Source organism: Condylura cristata, unplaced genomic scaffold (genome assembly GCF_000260355.1).
Source record: "Condylura cristata isolate star-nosed mole 26May11 unplaced genomic scaffold, ConCri1.0 scaffold00003, whole genome shotgun sequence".
Lineage (NCBI taxonomy): Eukaryota > Metazoa > Chordata > Mammalia > Eulipotyphla > Talpidae > Condylura > Condylura cristata.
The window spans coordinates 40,264,511-40,281,340 of record NW_004567104.1 but is presented as its reverse complement, the minus strand read 5'-3'; the positions used below and the strand labels follow the sequence as shown (position 1 = coordinate 40,281,340).

The window sequence follows — 16,830 nt, the reverse complement described above, 5'->3', positions numbered from 1 at the left end:
GGGGGGTAGGGAAGTGCACAGGATTATGGTGATGGCACAGGGTGACTTGGTGATGGGAAACCCACAGGGATTACAATTGAGATGAAAAAAAAAAGTACAAAATGATGTAAAAATAAACTATTGTATAAAAAAATATGGGCAGACTATTTGGATACTTCACCAAAGAAAATCTGCACTTGGTAAGTAAATACACAAAAGACTGTTCAACATCACAGTCATTAGGAAAATGTCAAAGTCACAATACTTTCACACAGCAGCAGATTGGCTGGCATGGAGAGCAAGTTCAAACACTGGCAGGAAGCAGAGCAACTAGAAGCACCATACGCTGCTAACTGGCAGTCTAACAGTCTAGCAGACTGGTTCAACCTTTTCAGAAAACAGCATGGTAGTTTCTTAAAATGTTGAACATAAAATTATCCAACAAGTTGGCATTCCACTCTTAGGCAGATACCTATGTGAAATAAGCCATTAAGCACTCTAATAGCCTGTATGCAAATGCCTATGGTTACTTAACTCATCATTGGTCAAAACCCCCTTGGAAATAACAAATGCTTTTCAATAACCAATGGCTAAACAATTACAGCCACAAAATGGAACACCGACAACTACAGGGATGAGTCGCAAGTGCAGTGGAATTCAAGTGAAAGAATCTAGGCTTAATGTCTACCTTGTGGGGCGGTTAAGGTAGGGCCAAGAGTCTCAGGGACAGAAAACAGGTTAGTAGTGACCTGGAGTAAGGGGTGGGGGAGGCCCACAAACTTTAGGAGGCAGAAGAGATTTTTTTTTGTATTCTGTGTCTTGTGATAGCTGTGTGTGCGTTTTTCAAATTATAACTCGACAGTGAAAAGGGTACCTTTAGCTGTATGTGAGATGTACCTCAACAGGAAAACTAGAGGTTGAAAAAGTTGTGAACTTGGGGACCAGGATCATGGATATTTTGTGTTAACCTGTATTTGATGGTCATTCATTTATTCAAAAAATATAAAAATTTTAAAAAGATTTATTCATTCATGGGATACAAGGAGCAGTGAGCGGCTTCACCAGAGACAGGTTGGGGAACAGAAAAGGCTGACTGACATGTACGCTGCTGAGGGGAACAGCCGGTGGGTCAGGAGAGGTCTGCCACGTCATGTGGATCACCCCCGCCCCGCCCAGCGGCCCGAGGCCCCACGAGACCCCACAAGGCCCCACGAGGCCCCACGAGGCCCGACAAGGCCCGACGAGGCCCGACGAGGCCCGAGGCGGAGCGGCCCGCCTGCCTGGGAGCTCCTTACAAAGAAGTAAGACAAACTACAAAACACTGCTGCACTCCTGGAGTAACCAAGAGGTCTCCTGTGTGCTGGAGCAGCCTGGGAAGGGGGCTCTAAAGAGGGTTTCAGAGAAACCAGGCTGCTGACTGTGCACAGCAATGGCCACACTTTGCTTTAGTCCTGTAGCTGCTGCTCAGATTTGAAGTTATGTGTCTGTGCCCATTTCTACAAATGGGCAAGACGGTGCTAACTAACCCTTGCCCAGGAGAAGTAAGGTGGGTGAAGAGGAGGGAGGGGGTGGCAGTCTAGCATGGCGTGATGCTCAAAGGGCAGATACTTTTGTGTGTGTGACATTTTAGTATTATCAGGGTAAATCAAAGTAAAAATAAGAAAGCTCATTCTCTGCTGAAAATAAGAGACATCTTCCCCTCCCTTTTCTTACAGCATTTAAAAAATACCTTGTGTTTGTTTCAGTTCTTTGGAAGGTAAATACATCTGTTTTTTGTTTGTTTGTTTGTTTTTTAAGATTCATTTATTTATGGATGCAGAACCAGGGTATAGGCCAGAGGTGCAGGGACAGTGAGAGGATTCACCAGAGGCAGAGTGGGGAGCAGAACAGGCAGATCTATGAAGTACACTGCTGAGGGGAGCAGCAGGTGGATCAGAAGAGGTCTGCCGCGCCATGTGGGTCATCTCCCAGGAGGGGATCTAACTAACACTGAAGCAGCAGCTTACAGTGCTGCATCCTAACATGTTGGGCCACCAGGGAGGGCCCAGATACATCTTTTTCTTTTAAGTGGAAGTCACATTGCATACATATCAGATATTTAGCATTAACCATCCCCATATATAGTACATTAAATTCCACAGTAACTCTTGTTAAGGCTGAATAAGTAACCCAGGAATGTTTCTACCAGGACTTGGGCATCTTGTCTTTGGGAAATCGTCACAGAGGAGGTTAATGTTTGGTCTCCCACTTCCTTGAGAGAGGAGGAGCCTGATTTCCACAGGTGCCTGCCTCTAAACTACACAGCTCCAGCCAAAAGCTTAGAGGAAGTTTTTTCTCTTCATGTTAAGTAACATTATCAAATGAATTTGGTGTGACAATTGGTGCCAAGTCTTTTTATTTGAGAATTAGTAATTATTTATCTTGAGAAAATATGAACAATGAATCATATCTGCTTGGCTCTACAGAAGGGTGTGACTTCTTTGTGCCATCTCATAGCTACTTGCCTGTGATTCAAATCACATGCTGCTTTAATGCTTACTCATGGATAACATTGTTTTCTTTTTCTTCTACATGTATGGATTTTCTCTGGTCACAGGAGATTTCATTTTTAATTCTATTTATCCAACAACACCACCATTCAATTTTTAAAGTTAGTCTTAAGTGTTAAAAATCAGGAGTTTCCCAGTTTGCAGTCCTAACTAATCTGGAAATGCCCTAGTTTGTTTTTCTCTTTATCTGCAGGCAAAGTTATTTCATCTTACCAAGATGAATAACTACAACCAGTTGTTGGAACACCTTTCAAGTTATCTAAGATTTCCCGGGAATAGAAAATCTAGGATAACATTCAATGGACTACTGTCTTATATACGGAAAAATTGGGGTGTTTCTGTGTGAGAGAGAGACAACCAGATAGACAGAATATGACGGTGTTCTTAATTACAGAAAAATATGGAAAATGCCGTGCAATCTAAAAGGCCTCTCTTTAATGGCCTTGTACATTTTACACTCTCTAAAGACCAGTAGCTGGGAGTCAGTTTTTCAGCAAATGGACATGGCGCTCAGCCAGGGAGCAGGGCTGTTCCCTTCCTCACTAGCATGACTTAAGCGTGAGCACACAGCCTGCCCCGTGAGTGACTGGCTTGGTTCCAGTGTTGGCCAAAAGCTATTTTGAGTCCAGAATCAACAGGGGTGAGAGGTAAAGATCAATCAGCCAATTTAAGGACTGGCTTTGCTCCTTAACTCTCAGGCTTCAGTTTTGCTCAGGCCACTAGGTGGAGACGTTGAGGTGTGGAAATGTTGACTGTGATTCAGGCATATTTATGATGCCTGTGTAAGGTTGTGTGACATTTATGATTTTCCCGTTGCTATTTGTGAAACCAGCTCTGGATAAATAATCTACTTCCACTCCACAAATGTAAGTGAAACAACATATGTCTCCTTGTCGGTGCTTATCTCACACTCAGATGCACGCGAAAAGATGTGAATTAAATTGGAAATAAAAGCCTGCGTGTTTATAAACCTGTGGTGAAATCACAGGAAGTTTGAGTTAGAATCCTTTTATTTTCTTTCCAACCCTTTGGCATTACTGGAGACAACGAATGCCAATATAAAAACTGTTTGGCTATACCTTTAATAGATAAATATAATCATATATTTATAGATAGATAATATAATCATAATGGCCATTTGCTCAGTAATCCTCATATTGTATTAAGTGCTTTCCATAGTCTCTCATTTGCTCCTGCAAGAATTCTATAAGATAAATATGGTCACTTTTTTTTTTTTAATAGATGAGGACACCCAGGCTCAAAGAAGTTAAGTTGCCCAAGGAGCCCCCAAAGGTAAGTGACAGACCTAGGATATAAGTTTATGCGTGGACTACCCAGTGTCCTAGTCACTAAATACTTGTTGAAAGATGAATTTGGCTTTGAACTCTGCTCTACATTATGCAAATGCATCTGGAAAGGCTGAAATATTTGTTTGCTTAAAGAGTATTATTGTTTCCCAATTCTTTTGAGACTGTCAAGTTATGAGCTTGTTTCAGCTACCAGAACAAGACAACTTGTTGGGGTAAGAGTGATTTCTTAAGCTCTTTCAGTCTCAGAGATGTGGGTGGGCTAATTCTAGCTCCACTAGTCCTTTACAGACTTCTGTGGTCTAAAGACAGGGGAAATGTTTATGGATAAGGAAAGATCACATATTAGACAACAGCTATGATTAGTGGGCAGCACTTCCCTCTCCTGGTATCTCCCTCTGAACTGAGGGGTTCACGCTCTGCTGTCCTGACACCTGTGTTTTTGGAAAATGACCTAAGGAAATGCTTTCAAATACAGATAAGATTCTTGAAGTGTGAAGTGTTCACCAGCACTTTCTTTTTGGTAACAAATAATTGGAAACAAAATAAATAAAAACCTCATATAATGGATGGTTCAATAATTACAGTGTATACATAAAATGAAATGTAACAATTATATGTCTATGGTGCAAGGGGTTTAGGAGCACAGAAAGGACCACGATGGAAGGATTGCGCCGCCTGGTGGCGATGACTGGTATTGCGACAAAAGGGTAGATGAGGGCGCTGTTGGGGGAGGGGGGGTGGGGTGGCAAAGTGCCGGGAAGGAGAGATTCGCACACTCATTCTATCTTTAGCAGGGGAGGGGCTGGCTTCTAGTCATCTGTAGTTGCTGCTAAATAATCCTGAGCAAGTGTTTAAATCTATAAATAGGTACATGTTTCCATTTTAATAGCTTCCTGAAATTTCCCATGGCACTATTTTTGGGGAAGACACGGGCATTTGCCACCTTTTCAGTTTTGAATTTCCAAATTGTCCCGCTGTGGTAAAAGGGTCTTGTGGGAGTGGCCCCCGTTTTGGCGTTCAGGTGAGCCCCGCCCTCCCACCTTCCCAAGCCGCGGCACCTGGCGGTCCTCTCCCCGCGCAGACACTCTCAGCCCAGCTGCCCCGCTCTGCAGCCAGCGCGTCCCGGGACTTGGAGTGAGGTGTGTGCTCTGGGAACCCAGTTTCCACAGGATGCATCTGCGCGTGGACCAGGAACTTCCTGGGGACGCGAGAGGAGGAGGTGAGCCAAAGTTGAGGGTGAGGTGGGAACATCCCCTGTGGCGGCTGACTGCGGAGGGACCCAGTGGCGGAGCCAGTGCTGCAAGAGCTACAAGTGGAAAACTGAGCGACTTTTAGGGGTTCATTTTTGGAGCTGGAGGAACAGAGGGGTCCGGGCTCATTCCTGAAAGTGACCCCCTCTGCGTCCGGCCGCGGTTGACTGAAGAGCGCGTGGTTCTGCGCGCTCTGCCGCTGGCACCTTCGTGCTAATCGTTGGCACCTGTTGTGGGTTTTCTGGGCTCTCTCTGTTCCCTTCCGTGGGTCTGTGTGTTTTTACTACACAGGGTTTTTTCCTAGAGTTTGGGGAATATTGTAACGTTTTTCTGGATCTGACACCCGCCCCCCCAGCTAGGTCCAGCAGGCAGGAGGAAACCCTAGCCCTCCACCTTCCGAACGTTGGGGCGTCTGCCCCAAGGGGAGGCCCATCTCTTCGCCCCCCTCTGGGCCCCGGAGGCAGATAAAGGTTAACTCTGGGCGCTCACCCTTCGCATCTTTAGAAAGGTGGTTAAACCCGGCGTCGCCTTCACCCCCTCAGCAAATCAGCATGTGTTTAAATTGGGACTAGTTAGGACCGAAGCCTGCGTCCCCGCCCCTCTAGTAATTGCAGCTTAATGGCAGAAACTCACTCTTCCTATCCTTGGGAACTAAATTCAAGCTCGTGTTGTTTGGCATAGTGGCTACAGACTAACAGCTATCCTGCAGCTTCCTGGGTTCATCATTTCCTCAGAAAGTGACTCTCGCTGAGACTTTGTTTTTGTGTTAAACAGTTTGAAAGCAGGAACAAGATGTCTCCAGCTTCGCTCTCAGTGTTTTTGCTCGCCCTGGTGCTTTGTGCCGCCTCCAACCGATTGTAGGATGCTCAGTAGTTTCTGTGAAAAATGTCATTGGAATTTGGTCAGGATTGCCTTGAATCTGTACTTTGCTTTAAGCAGTCTGTGCCTTTCAGCAAGGTTACTTATTCCCTTCTAATCACAGAATATCTTGCCATTTTTTTTCCGTTTCTTTCAATGGTATTTTTCTCCTCCCCCTTTTTTGTTTTTTTCATCAGAATTTATAGTTTTCCACTGTACATTTTTTTCTCCTTGTTTAAACATATTCCCGTTGTTTTGTTCTTTTGATGCAGTTGTATGGAACTGTTTTCCTAGTGACTATTATTAGGTTGCAGACAGAACTGAGTTTTGCGTATTGATTTTGTGTTTAGAAACTTAATGCGTTCGGCAACACCATACTGATAAAAAAAAAAAAAAAGGAGTCGTGGAGTAGGCTACATAATGCTGCTGAAGAGTGTGGTCCTGACTTTTTTATTGGTAAATTAATCATACAGCATTGGAAGGGGAAGTAAAAGGAAAAGAGGAAGGGTGTAACTGTCATCTATTGTATTAGGTGATGTCCTTTTGTTTTTGAGTTCGGGGTCCTTGGGTTCACTCTAGAAAATGTTTCACCAGAGCTTCCATTTCAGTGGCATGCGGGGAGTTTCTCCACAAGACTCAGTTATATTTAAAGAGTAAGTTCATTAGAAAGAGATAGGAGAGGAAAGGACACTTGCATAGGCACACACAGACAGGAAGAGCTGCCTCAGAAGGGACAGGGTTGCTAGCAGATGGTCGACCTTAGGAGAGAGGCCTCCACTGAGGGAGGTCAGTGCAGAGAAGTCATGCGCAAGCAGGAGGCTGCTGCCCTGCAGAGAGAGAGAGGTTGGAAAGAAACACCCGCCTAGTCGCCTAGTCACAGGTGGGAGTACTGGAGCTCCTTACTGGTGCAGAGACTGCACTTGATAATAGGCAGCTTCTCCTTGGGAAGGGCTCAGTCCTTGTCAACCTGGGTTGACTTTGAGTAGAATCTGAGTGGACAGGAGATTCCCTAATGAGCTTCATCTCCACGTCCTTATCTTTTACCTTTTGGGTCTAAGCTTCAGACACCGCCCCCAACAGGTCTGTTAATCTGCTGGGATGGTACAGCATCCTGGAGCGCCTGAGGACCTTGATTTTATGGCTGTGTCAAGGACATTGTTTTTTATGGCTGTGTTTTTTTAAGGACATTGTTTTTTATGGCTTCTACCCATCCCCCTTGTGTGACTCAATCTTGTGATATGCCTCTCCCTGCATTCCTTTCTCCATCATGTAGACCCCATTTCTACATTGATCGCCTGCCCCACCTGTGTGGAAATGCTTTATTTCACTCAGCTCCACTTCCCTTTCCTGTAAGTGTTCCTGCCCCCTTTCCCTCCCTTTCACAGCCCTGATGCATTTAAGTTACACAGCTGGATCGAGTCTGGGTGATCTTTCACTTAGGAGGTTTTCATGTTCTTTTTTTTACACTTCCATATTGTTTGCTTGTAGGTCTGCTTAAAAGTACATGTGTTTCTTCTCACTTGAAGCTGATTTGTGCTTTTAAACCAAGAGACATAGGAAATGATGTAATGATTTTTATGTTAGCTACACTACAACCATGTGAAAACATTTTCCTTAATGTTTGTGGATTTTTCTATGGTCACAGGAGATGTCACTTTAAATTTTATTTCTTCAACAGCACCTCCATTTTTGAAAATTAATCTTTTGGGTAGTTAACTCTAGGAAATATGTAGAGTGGCAGATTTCCTGTCATGGGTGAAATACCTGAAATTCAGGAGACTAAATTAGATGACTCAGTGAAGAAGAGAAATTATTAACAAAGTATATGTTAAAAATCAGGAGTTTCCACTCTTTGCCTAAGTAATCTGGGGCTTAGCTTTTCCCTTTATGTTACCAAGATGAATAATTACAATAAATTGTTGGAACATCTTCCAAGTTATCTAAAGTATCCCGGGAGTAGAAAATCTAGGATAACATTTAATGGAATACTATTTTATGTGTGGAGAAATAGGTTTGTGTATGTGTGTGTGTGACAGAGAGAATATGAAAGTGTTCTTAATTACAGAAAAATATGGAAAATGCCGTGCAATCTAAAAGGCCTCTCTTTAATGGCCTTGTACATTTTGCACTCCCCAAAGACCAGTAGCTGGGAGTCGGTTTTTCAGCAAATGGACATGGCGCTCAGCCAGGGAGCAGGGCTGTTCCCCTCCTCACTAGCATGACTTAAGCGTGAGCACACAGCCTGCCCCGTGAGTGACTGGCTTGGTTCCAGTGTTGGCCAAAGGCTATTTTGAGTCCAGAATCAATAGGGGTGAGAGGTAAAGATCAATCAGCCAATTTAAGGACTGGCTTTGCTCTTTAACTCTCAGGCTTCAGTTTTGCTCAGGCCACTAGGTGGAGACGTTGAGCTGTGGAAATGCTGACTGTGATTCAGGCATATTTATGATGCCTGTGTAAGGTTGTGTGACATTTATGATTTTCCCGTTGCTATTTGTGAAACCAGCTCTGGATAAATAATCTACTTCCACTCCACAAATGTAAGTGAAACAACATATGTCTCCTTGTCGGTGCTTATCTCACATTCAGATGCACGCGAAAGGATGTGAATTAAATTGGAAATAAAAGCCTGCGTGTTTATAAACCTGTGGTGAAATCACAGGAAGTTTGAGTTAGAATCTTTTTATTTTCTTTCCAACCCTTTGGCATTACTGGAGACAAACGAATGCCAATATAAAAACTGTTTGGCTATACCTTTACCTTTAAGATCATAGTATAATATAATCATAATGGCCACTTGCCCAATAACCCACATATTGTATTAAGTGCTTTACATATAGTCTCTCATTTGCTCCTGCAAGGATTCTATAGAATAAGTATGACCACTTTTTTTTTTTTTAAAGGATAAGGGCACCCAGCTCAAGGATATTAAGCAGGTTGCTGAAGGATACCCCAACACCAAGTGACAGGCCTAGATATAAGTTTGTTTGTGGACTATTGAGAAATAGTCCATTTGAGTCACTTAAGTACCTGTTGAAAGATGAACTTGGCTTTGAACTCTGACCTACATTACTGAAATACATCTGGAAAGGCTGAAACATTTGCTTGTTTGATGACCTGGGGCAGCTAAAACTAGCTATCCAGTCTTTTACAGGATTTTGTGGTCTAAAGGTTGGGAGAGCTGTTTATGGGTAAGGAAAACACACTTGAGGTGACGGTTGGTAGGCAGCCCATCCTCTGTCTCCTGGTGTCCCCTGAATTGAAGTTTCACTCTCTGCATCCTGACATTCCTGGTTTATCTATACCATCTTATTCATTTGGCAAAGGTGGAGTGAATTTTTAGGTTGATGAATCTGGAAGCAGAATCTACTTATTCTTTTTCCAGAACCCTCTTCCTGATTTCTCATGGAAGTGAACTTACCCTTGGAAATCATTATTCTCCACTGTTGTCAGCAATGCAAAAACCTTAATCATGAATGCCTATGCTAGTCAAGCAATCCAGCTCTGGGGGTTAGAAGTCAACCATGTTCTCTACATCAGTTCAGCCACTGATAATGGTGTGCGCAGAAGAGGTGTGTGAGTGAGTGAGTGAGTGAATGAATGAGTTAGAGGGGTGTGTTGGTGTGTATGAAGACTTCAGTTGCCTTAATCTTTCGTCTTCCTTTTCAATTGCTTTGAAACTCTGGCAAGATAGGATACTAATGGAATTTAGTAAGCAGCAACTACTGCCAATTAATTATCAATGGGGGAAAAAAATAGTTGAGGTGAGTTTTGGAGAAAAATGGTAGTAGCTCTATTCGACAATAAGACCAAACCAAATTATCTTCTCTACAAGGTCATTTTGTGAATGGAGTCTTTATACTTTGCTAAGTGCAAAGTCAGAACTGATATCATTGGTAATAAGTAGCTTGAAAAAACTTTTATTAATCATGAGTAAACTACAGTGACTGACAATTTGTGATCAATAAATCCTTGCTTACTGAATATTAAAATGGTGAAATAAATTGTTTACAACTTAAAGAAAGTTAAATATCTATTAGGGGCTCTCCCTGGTGGCACATGTGTTGAAGCACAGCACTATGTGAAGCTAGTTTCAGCCACTTAAGCATGAGTTTGATCCCCTGCCCTGGAAAGTGACCCAGATGGCGCAGCAGACCTCGGCTCCCCTCAGCAGTGTATTTCAGTCTATCTGCCTGTGCTCCCCACTCTCTCTGGTGAATCCTCTCACCGCCCCAGAACCTCTGGCCTGTACCTTACTTCTGTATGCATAAGTAAGTAAAGCTTTAAAAAAAAAAAGCAACATTTAAACTATAAAAGTATTTTATTTTTCATTAAATGAATCAAACAATTTTGACCCTCAGATCAGTATTAAAAAACTGTGTAGGTGTCATAAACTAATTTTCTGGCTCTAAAACTAAACTTATGCTAAGATTTTCTATGATACTTTAGATATTTAAAATAGCTATTTTAAATCAAAGAAAACTTGTAAATTGTATTGTAAATTGTAACTTGTATTTTAAACAGAGTATCTGCACAGTACTTTCTGTGTGGCAGCAAGGACATCCACGTGGGACCCAGTTTAAGCTCTTCTTCCTTGATGTGGGGACAGGCGGCTTCTCGTGGCAGCAGCGCTGGCCACAAGTGCTTCTCTCTTCGGAACAGTCCTGCCTACTGCTTCTAACGGAAGTGGGAAGGAAATAAAAACAGGTATAAAAATTTTGGAACCTTCCAAACACTGATCTTATGATCCAGTAGGCTGTATTAGAAGGTCAGTTTTATTTCCACAAGAAACATTTTCTAGCCATTATGACTGAGGCTAAAAAGTAAGTTGTGCAACTGAAAGTCAGTCACTGACTGCTTTGAAGTGGTGGCCTGGAGTCTGCCTAGCAGGCCAGCAGATGTTAAGAGGGGAGGAGGAATTTCCATGTGGGAAACATGACTGAAACCAGTTACCTCCCCTGAGTTCTGCTCTGGCCACTACCACGGCAGACTAGCACTGTGAGCGCCAGGTGTCAAGCAGAAGGGGACAGACAGCTTCCAAACAGCGAATACGCGCATTAGCCGTATCATTTTACAGTCATGTCTTTCTGGTTAGCTGTTTAATAAGAGCAGGTAAAAATGACAGATGTGAACATCATCATACCTATCCATACCTTTGTAACAACATAATCAAATCACTGGATTTACTTTTATGATCTTTTTTCATGTTAAAATAATTATATAGTTTGGACTTAACCGTTTTTCTTTTACATTGGATGACACAACCAGTCTTTTTAATGGTCGGATGCTATGTCCTTGTATAGATAAAAACTTTCATACCCTTGACCCCCACTGATTTTGTTTCTGGGATATGGGGTCCCCAGCCCCCCTTACTTTCGGGGTTATTGTCTTGGTGCCCAGAGGTCCCGCATGTCAGCTAGAGGTAGGGCCAGGCAGGGACATGTATTACAGTGAAATTATATTTTTTGTATTCTTTTATATGTTGTACTTCTTATCGCTGGCTACTTGGGGTCTTTCAATTTTTTGCCAGTAGAAATTGGAGTACAGGGGACTTTTTTAACATACATCTGCTTTAATGATTTCAATTATCCTCTTTGGATCGACTCCCAATGTTGCCTAGCCAGGGTGACAGTGCTGGAAGTGGCAAAGGATGAGGAAAAAATTACTTCAAGTCAGTCCTTGGGGATCAGTGGGAAGTCTAAAGGGGCTAAGTGGGAAGTAATACCCCGCGGAGCTAAAAGAAGTCTTAGATGTATTAGCATTGAGCACAAAGATGGGACAAGTACATAGCTTGTGTTGGGATGGGATTAGACAGGTAAACTAGGGTGGGGTGACCAGGGGCTAGTGCCTGGGGGCACCATTGTTCCTGCCAGTGCAGACAGGTGTCTCCATTCTAAAGTCTGCCAGGGATGATTGTGCTCCTCACCCCAGGGCTTTTCTCCTTGTAAGAGGCCCCTGCCTGACCCTATACCTAGCTGACAGGCAGGACCTCTGGGCACCAAGACAATATCCCCCAGAACAAGGGGTCTGGGGAGCCCACATTCCAGAAACAAAATCATTGCATCCAGGTGTATGAAAATTCTTATGACCTTTGTTACAAGTTACTTTTACTTGTCTAGCAGCAAAATATTTTCATCTATTTTATAGGAAATAGATATTTCCACTGAATAAAAGCTATTAACTGGAAAAAAATGCAAATACATTCTTTTTGAAGCTTGACTTTCTTAGGTAACCATTTTTTCCATACTCTAGGTATTAGCTTCTCCCTGATTTGGTTAGTTACTGACTCATGTTTTCCTTTCTTACCATTTTATGTACATTTTTCTAAGGTAAAGGTAATGATTTCATTGCAAATAATCTTCACAATTACTGTTTTATGGTATTATTGCTGGCCTTTAAATCTGTTTTAAAACATGGCCCTTGCTGTAGAAACAGAGAATATGCCTTATGGAGCACAGTCTCAAAGAGCACACGGGTACAGCTTTTGCCACAAAAGCCATCCTTAGACCCACAGCGGTCAGCTGGTTTCCTCATTGTCTCCTCTTTTCTCCACAGATTGTTTATACTCAATAGCCAGCTGCTTCTCCTTTGAATTTTTAAAAAATCAGTTGGCACTATCCAAAAGCACATCTTGCTTCTATTGTTTTCAGCATGTTTTGTCTCCTTAGCTAGAATGCAGATACGTTGAGAGATGAAGCCCCCAGCGACTTCCTGGCTATTTCTTCCAACCATGTGCAGGCCTGAACTGTGGCCTGACCAGTTTGGAAGCTGTTCACACTGAAAGCGAGATTCACAACAGACTATACAGAGGTGCCCTGAGATGATCGTGCTCTTAGAACCCAGAAGAAATCTTATTCTGAAGTGTATTTTCCAAGTAAGAACACAGAAACTGTGTCATTGGGTCATCAACTGACAAGTGAAAATGGTGTCACTCACAGTCTCAAGAAAGGACAGATGAACTGGTTCCAGGGACAAGGGCCTACTCCCCACCACGCAGGTGAGATGCTCAGGATACTCTAGTGGGTTTGCTGGAGGATGAAACAGAAGGGATCAGCATGGCCACAGCTATAGAAACCAAGATCCTTAGGTCCCAAGGTCTAGGTTACAAAGCATAAGATCCCAGCAGGTAGCAGACTGCTGTGGGCTGTGTCTATCACAGACCCAAAAGGTGAAAGATAAAGATACAGAAATGGAGCCCATTGTGGATCTCCTGGCCCTTTCAGATTCTATTCAAAATCAGCCACAAACCTAGGCTCACTATGAGTGAGCCCCTCCCAAAGAGAAGATGTCTGTATCAGACAGCCTCTGCACCAGTCCTGCCCGCCTGTGACCTGCAACCTGCCAGCACTTCTCTGCACTGACCTCAGCAGAGGCCCCTCTCCTAAGGCCGCCCACCTGCAACCAGGCTTCCCAGCCAACCTGTCCCTTTCAGGGCCTCTTTCTGCCCGCTTGTGCCTATGCAAGTGTCCTTAACTTTTTGTCCCTTTCCTTAATAAACCTGCTGTTTAAATTTAACTAACATCTCTGTCTCGTGCAGAAATTTGCCTGGAAACTCGCCGTGTGTCGCTGAAAGGAGAGCTCTGGTGAAATCTTCCCCAGAGTGAATCCCCAAGGACCCTGCACTCCAAACACACTAACTCCAACGACGACATCAGCAGCACTGTGCGCTCATCCTAAGAACCAAAACACTTATAAGGAGCTGCTTGATGTTATGCAGGCCTTTTCATTATGTAAAGCTAAAGTCACGATTCCAAGCTTGTGTTGGTGGGGTAGAGAACAAAAACCATCTATGAAATAACACAATTTAATGATATCTATATGTAGTGTGCTACTTAATGTTTCTAACATTCAGTGGCTCACTTTCATACAATGTCTACATTATCAGGCAATCTTTTCTAATTGACAAAAATGCAGCATTTTAGGGGAATATAGAAAGAACATTAGCTTTTCTGGCATTATTACTTTAAATTTATCATGAAGCAAATTATTAGAAGCTTGACAACTGGCCAGGGCTAAAGAGAAAGAAAGACAGCCTAATCTGTGGGGTCTAGAAAGCATCTAATATTTTATTTTCTTCCATTTAAAAAAAAAACAAAACAAAACTATAATTTCCCTATTTCCCTATTACTCCCTAGTCTTCAGTAGCAGGTGAATCTGGGAAAGTTAGAAGTAGTAACTATAGCCATATTTTAAGAAAAGTAATAGGGGGAGAGTAAAAAATGTAGTACACAGTGTTAAGAATGGTTACCTGGGAATAGTGGTGATCACATGCATGGATTGTTATGTGCCAAACACGATGCAGTGCCTGTTCCATTTCATTAATCCCCCACATCAGTACCATGAAATAGACATTGCTATTACCCCTGCTTTATAGATAGGAAAAAGTGTGTAGGTAGTTCAAGATATTTGCCCAAGGTCATGTGGCTAATAAATGATGGAATCAGGAGGCAAACTAATGAATTTCACTTTCTTGCCCTTCGTTAAGCTCTTGTGCTATTTGGTCAGGAATTCCAGGCAAAGAGAAACAGCCAGGGGAGATCTGAGGAAAACTTTTCCCGAGAAGACACTACAACACTTAGGAGGAAATGAACTTCCTGCTTTCAGGCAGGATAGGAACCTGGCTGTTAGAGTGCAGAATGGCATCCTGAAGACCAAAGAAATTGCACTCATTTTCACTGAAGGCAGACATGAGAGAAACATCCTAGATATACTCCATGGAATCTACATTAAAGAGTGACCTTCAGATAATTTTTTAAAATCTCCATATAAAAAAAATGTTAGCTCTCCCATGCCACCTCTTATGGCAAAAGCCTTATTTTAAAAGATTTTAAAGGCCAGCAATAACACAACATTAAACAGTACTTGTGATGATTATTGGCAGTGAAATCTTTATCTTTACCTGTTCATTTACTGTGCACTCATATACACTCATGAAGGAGCCTATATTCTCAAGAACTTTGTGCCTCGCACTAATAATGATGTCAAACATACATTTAACAAATAAATACACAATTTTCTGACTTTTCCTGTTGTAGCACACATTTTTGGGATTTGGGTATTATAGTCAGAATCTCTTGGGGTAATACAACCATTAATCTTTAAAAGAATCCCTAGGCTGTTGTAGAAGTCATAATTTACTTTCACTCTTTTTCTCAATCCAATTATTTCAAAATTTGGGCATCATCTTTTACAAAAACCTACAATCCCCAGGCCCTCCCTGGTGGCACAGCGGGTTAAAGCACTGCACTAAGAAGCTAAAGCCACTTCCTCATGAGTTCGATTCCCGCCTGCCCTGGAGGTGACCACATGGCGCGGCAGACCTCTCCTGACCGGCCCACTGCTCCCCTCAGCAGTGCACTTTGTTGATCTGCCTGTTCTGCTCCCCACTCTCTGCTCCCTACTCTGTCTCTGGTGAATCCTCTCACCCTCCACATCTCTGGCCTGTACCCCAGTTCCATATGAATAGATAAATAAATCTTTAAAAAAAAAAAACCAAAAACCTACAATCCCCAAGTAAACGACCCAAGTTCGTGGAGGAACTTGAAATTGATCAATATTTGTGGGACTTTCTGAATGATGTATCTTAGCTGGGAACAGATTAGATTAGGGCATTTATCATTGAGCTTGGGCTTTGTAACAGGCACTTATATGAATACAGGGACAATCTGTATTCAGGTCTGAAGATTCAGATGCTCAGCTGAGATAGCAATGAAGTTTCAGACCAATTCAAATTTCAGCACAAACTGGTAGACTCGTGCACTATACTATATGTAGCTAGTTGGGGGGGGGGTAATTGGTTATATGTGACTCAAGAATATTCTGGCATCTCCTGAACTTTGCTTCTCTTTGACATTTGTCTAACATTTACCTAAAAATTATAATTTCCATTGCACCCTGCATTAAGAGAAAGTGCTAATATCAAAATCTACAAAATGTTTAGCACAGGAGAAACACATTGGTAGTTTCCATAAGTTCCAGATTCTCTTTTACTCCAAATAAAAAAAGTTTAAAAGACTGCTTTAAAATTACCTCCATATTTGTTTCCTTTTTAGGGTCTTCTTCCAATATTTGGTCTTCAGCTAAATGGAAAAAAATGTTTGTTAGTACTGAAACAACTGCTTTAATTAGTCCAACTATAAAAATTAAACTAGGTTAAAATGACTCACATTTAGGGTTTGTGATGTGAAATTGAGAGCAATCTCAATTCATGAAAAAATGCCACTTTTTAATAAGGATTAGAAGAAGTGTTTTATTAAAAGATTATGAAAAACACTTTTGCAAGAGTTTGGGAAGCAGAGAGACAAAATCATCCAATGTCCCTCATCCTTAAATACTTTTATATTAATAAGTACTTGGAATACCAGGCATACTGGTAAGCAACTGGGGATACATAAGAAAGCAATGAGTTCTAGTCAATACTTTCCTGGGGTTTATACTTCAGTGAGGCAGACAGACTAGCAAACATATGGTAGAGGACAATATGGTAAAAAGAACTATGTGCTTAACACTCTATGGGAACATGGGGAGGGAGCAGTTTTGAGAATTTGGGATTTATCAGTTATGTTTCTGTGGGGAAGAAGCTGAGTTATAGAGGAAAAATTAGCTCCACAAAACAGGAGTCGTGAAGTGTGTATTTCTAGTGTTCCAGGCAGAGTAACTGAAGGAATGCATTCAGGAGTGAGAGACCCCAGATGGCTCCTATTTGGTTATCATTAGCAGTTCATTATGCCTAGGCTGTGGAGAGTTGGGAAAGGAGGTGGCTGTTAGTGAAGGTCCCGGTACCATGACCAATTTAAGCTTGAGAACTCATATAATGAAAGTATTGTGTATCTTGTGGATTATATGTGTGTAAAATTAAAAAAAGATACAATTCATTCAGAATTCACA

General features: G+C 42.1%; 1 protein-coding gene across 1 annotated transcript in view; it reads right to left on the bottom strand.

Annotated features, from left to right (window-relative positions):
• Positions 1-14,518: 14,518 nt before the first annotated feature.
• SLC9C1 (solute carrier family 9, subfamily C (Na+-transporting carboxylic acid decarboxylase), member 1) overlaps positions 14,519-16,830 on the bottom strand; it is a 60,303-nt gene continuing 57,991 nt past the window's right edge. Inside the window, exons 29-30 of the mRNA XM_012730521.1 lie at positions 15,973-16,022; positions 14,519-14,587 (exon numbers count right to left, since the gene is read on the bottom strand). Coding sequence (XP_012585975.1) covers positions 14,519-14,587; positions 15,973-16,022 — 119 coding nt within the window. The remainder of the gene's footprint in view (positions 14,588-15,972; positions 16,023-16,830) is intronic.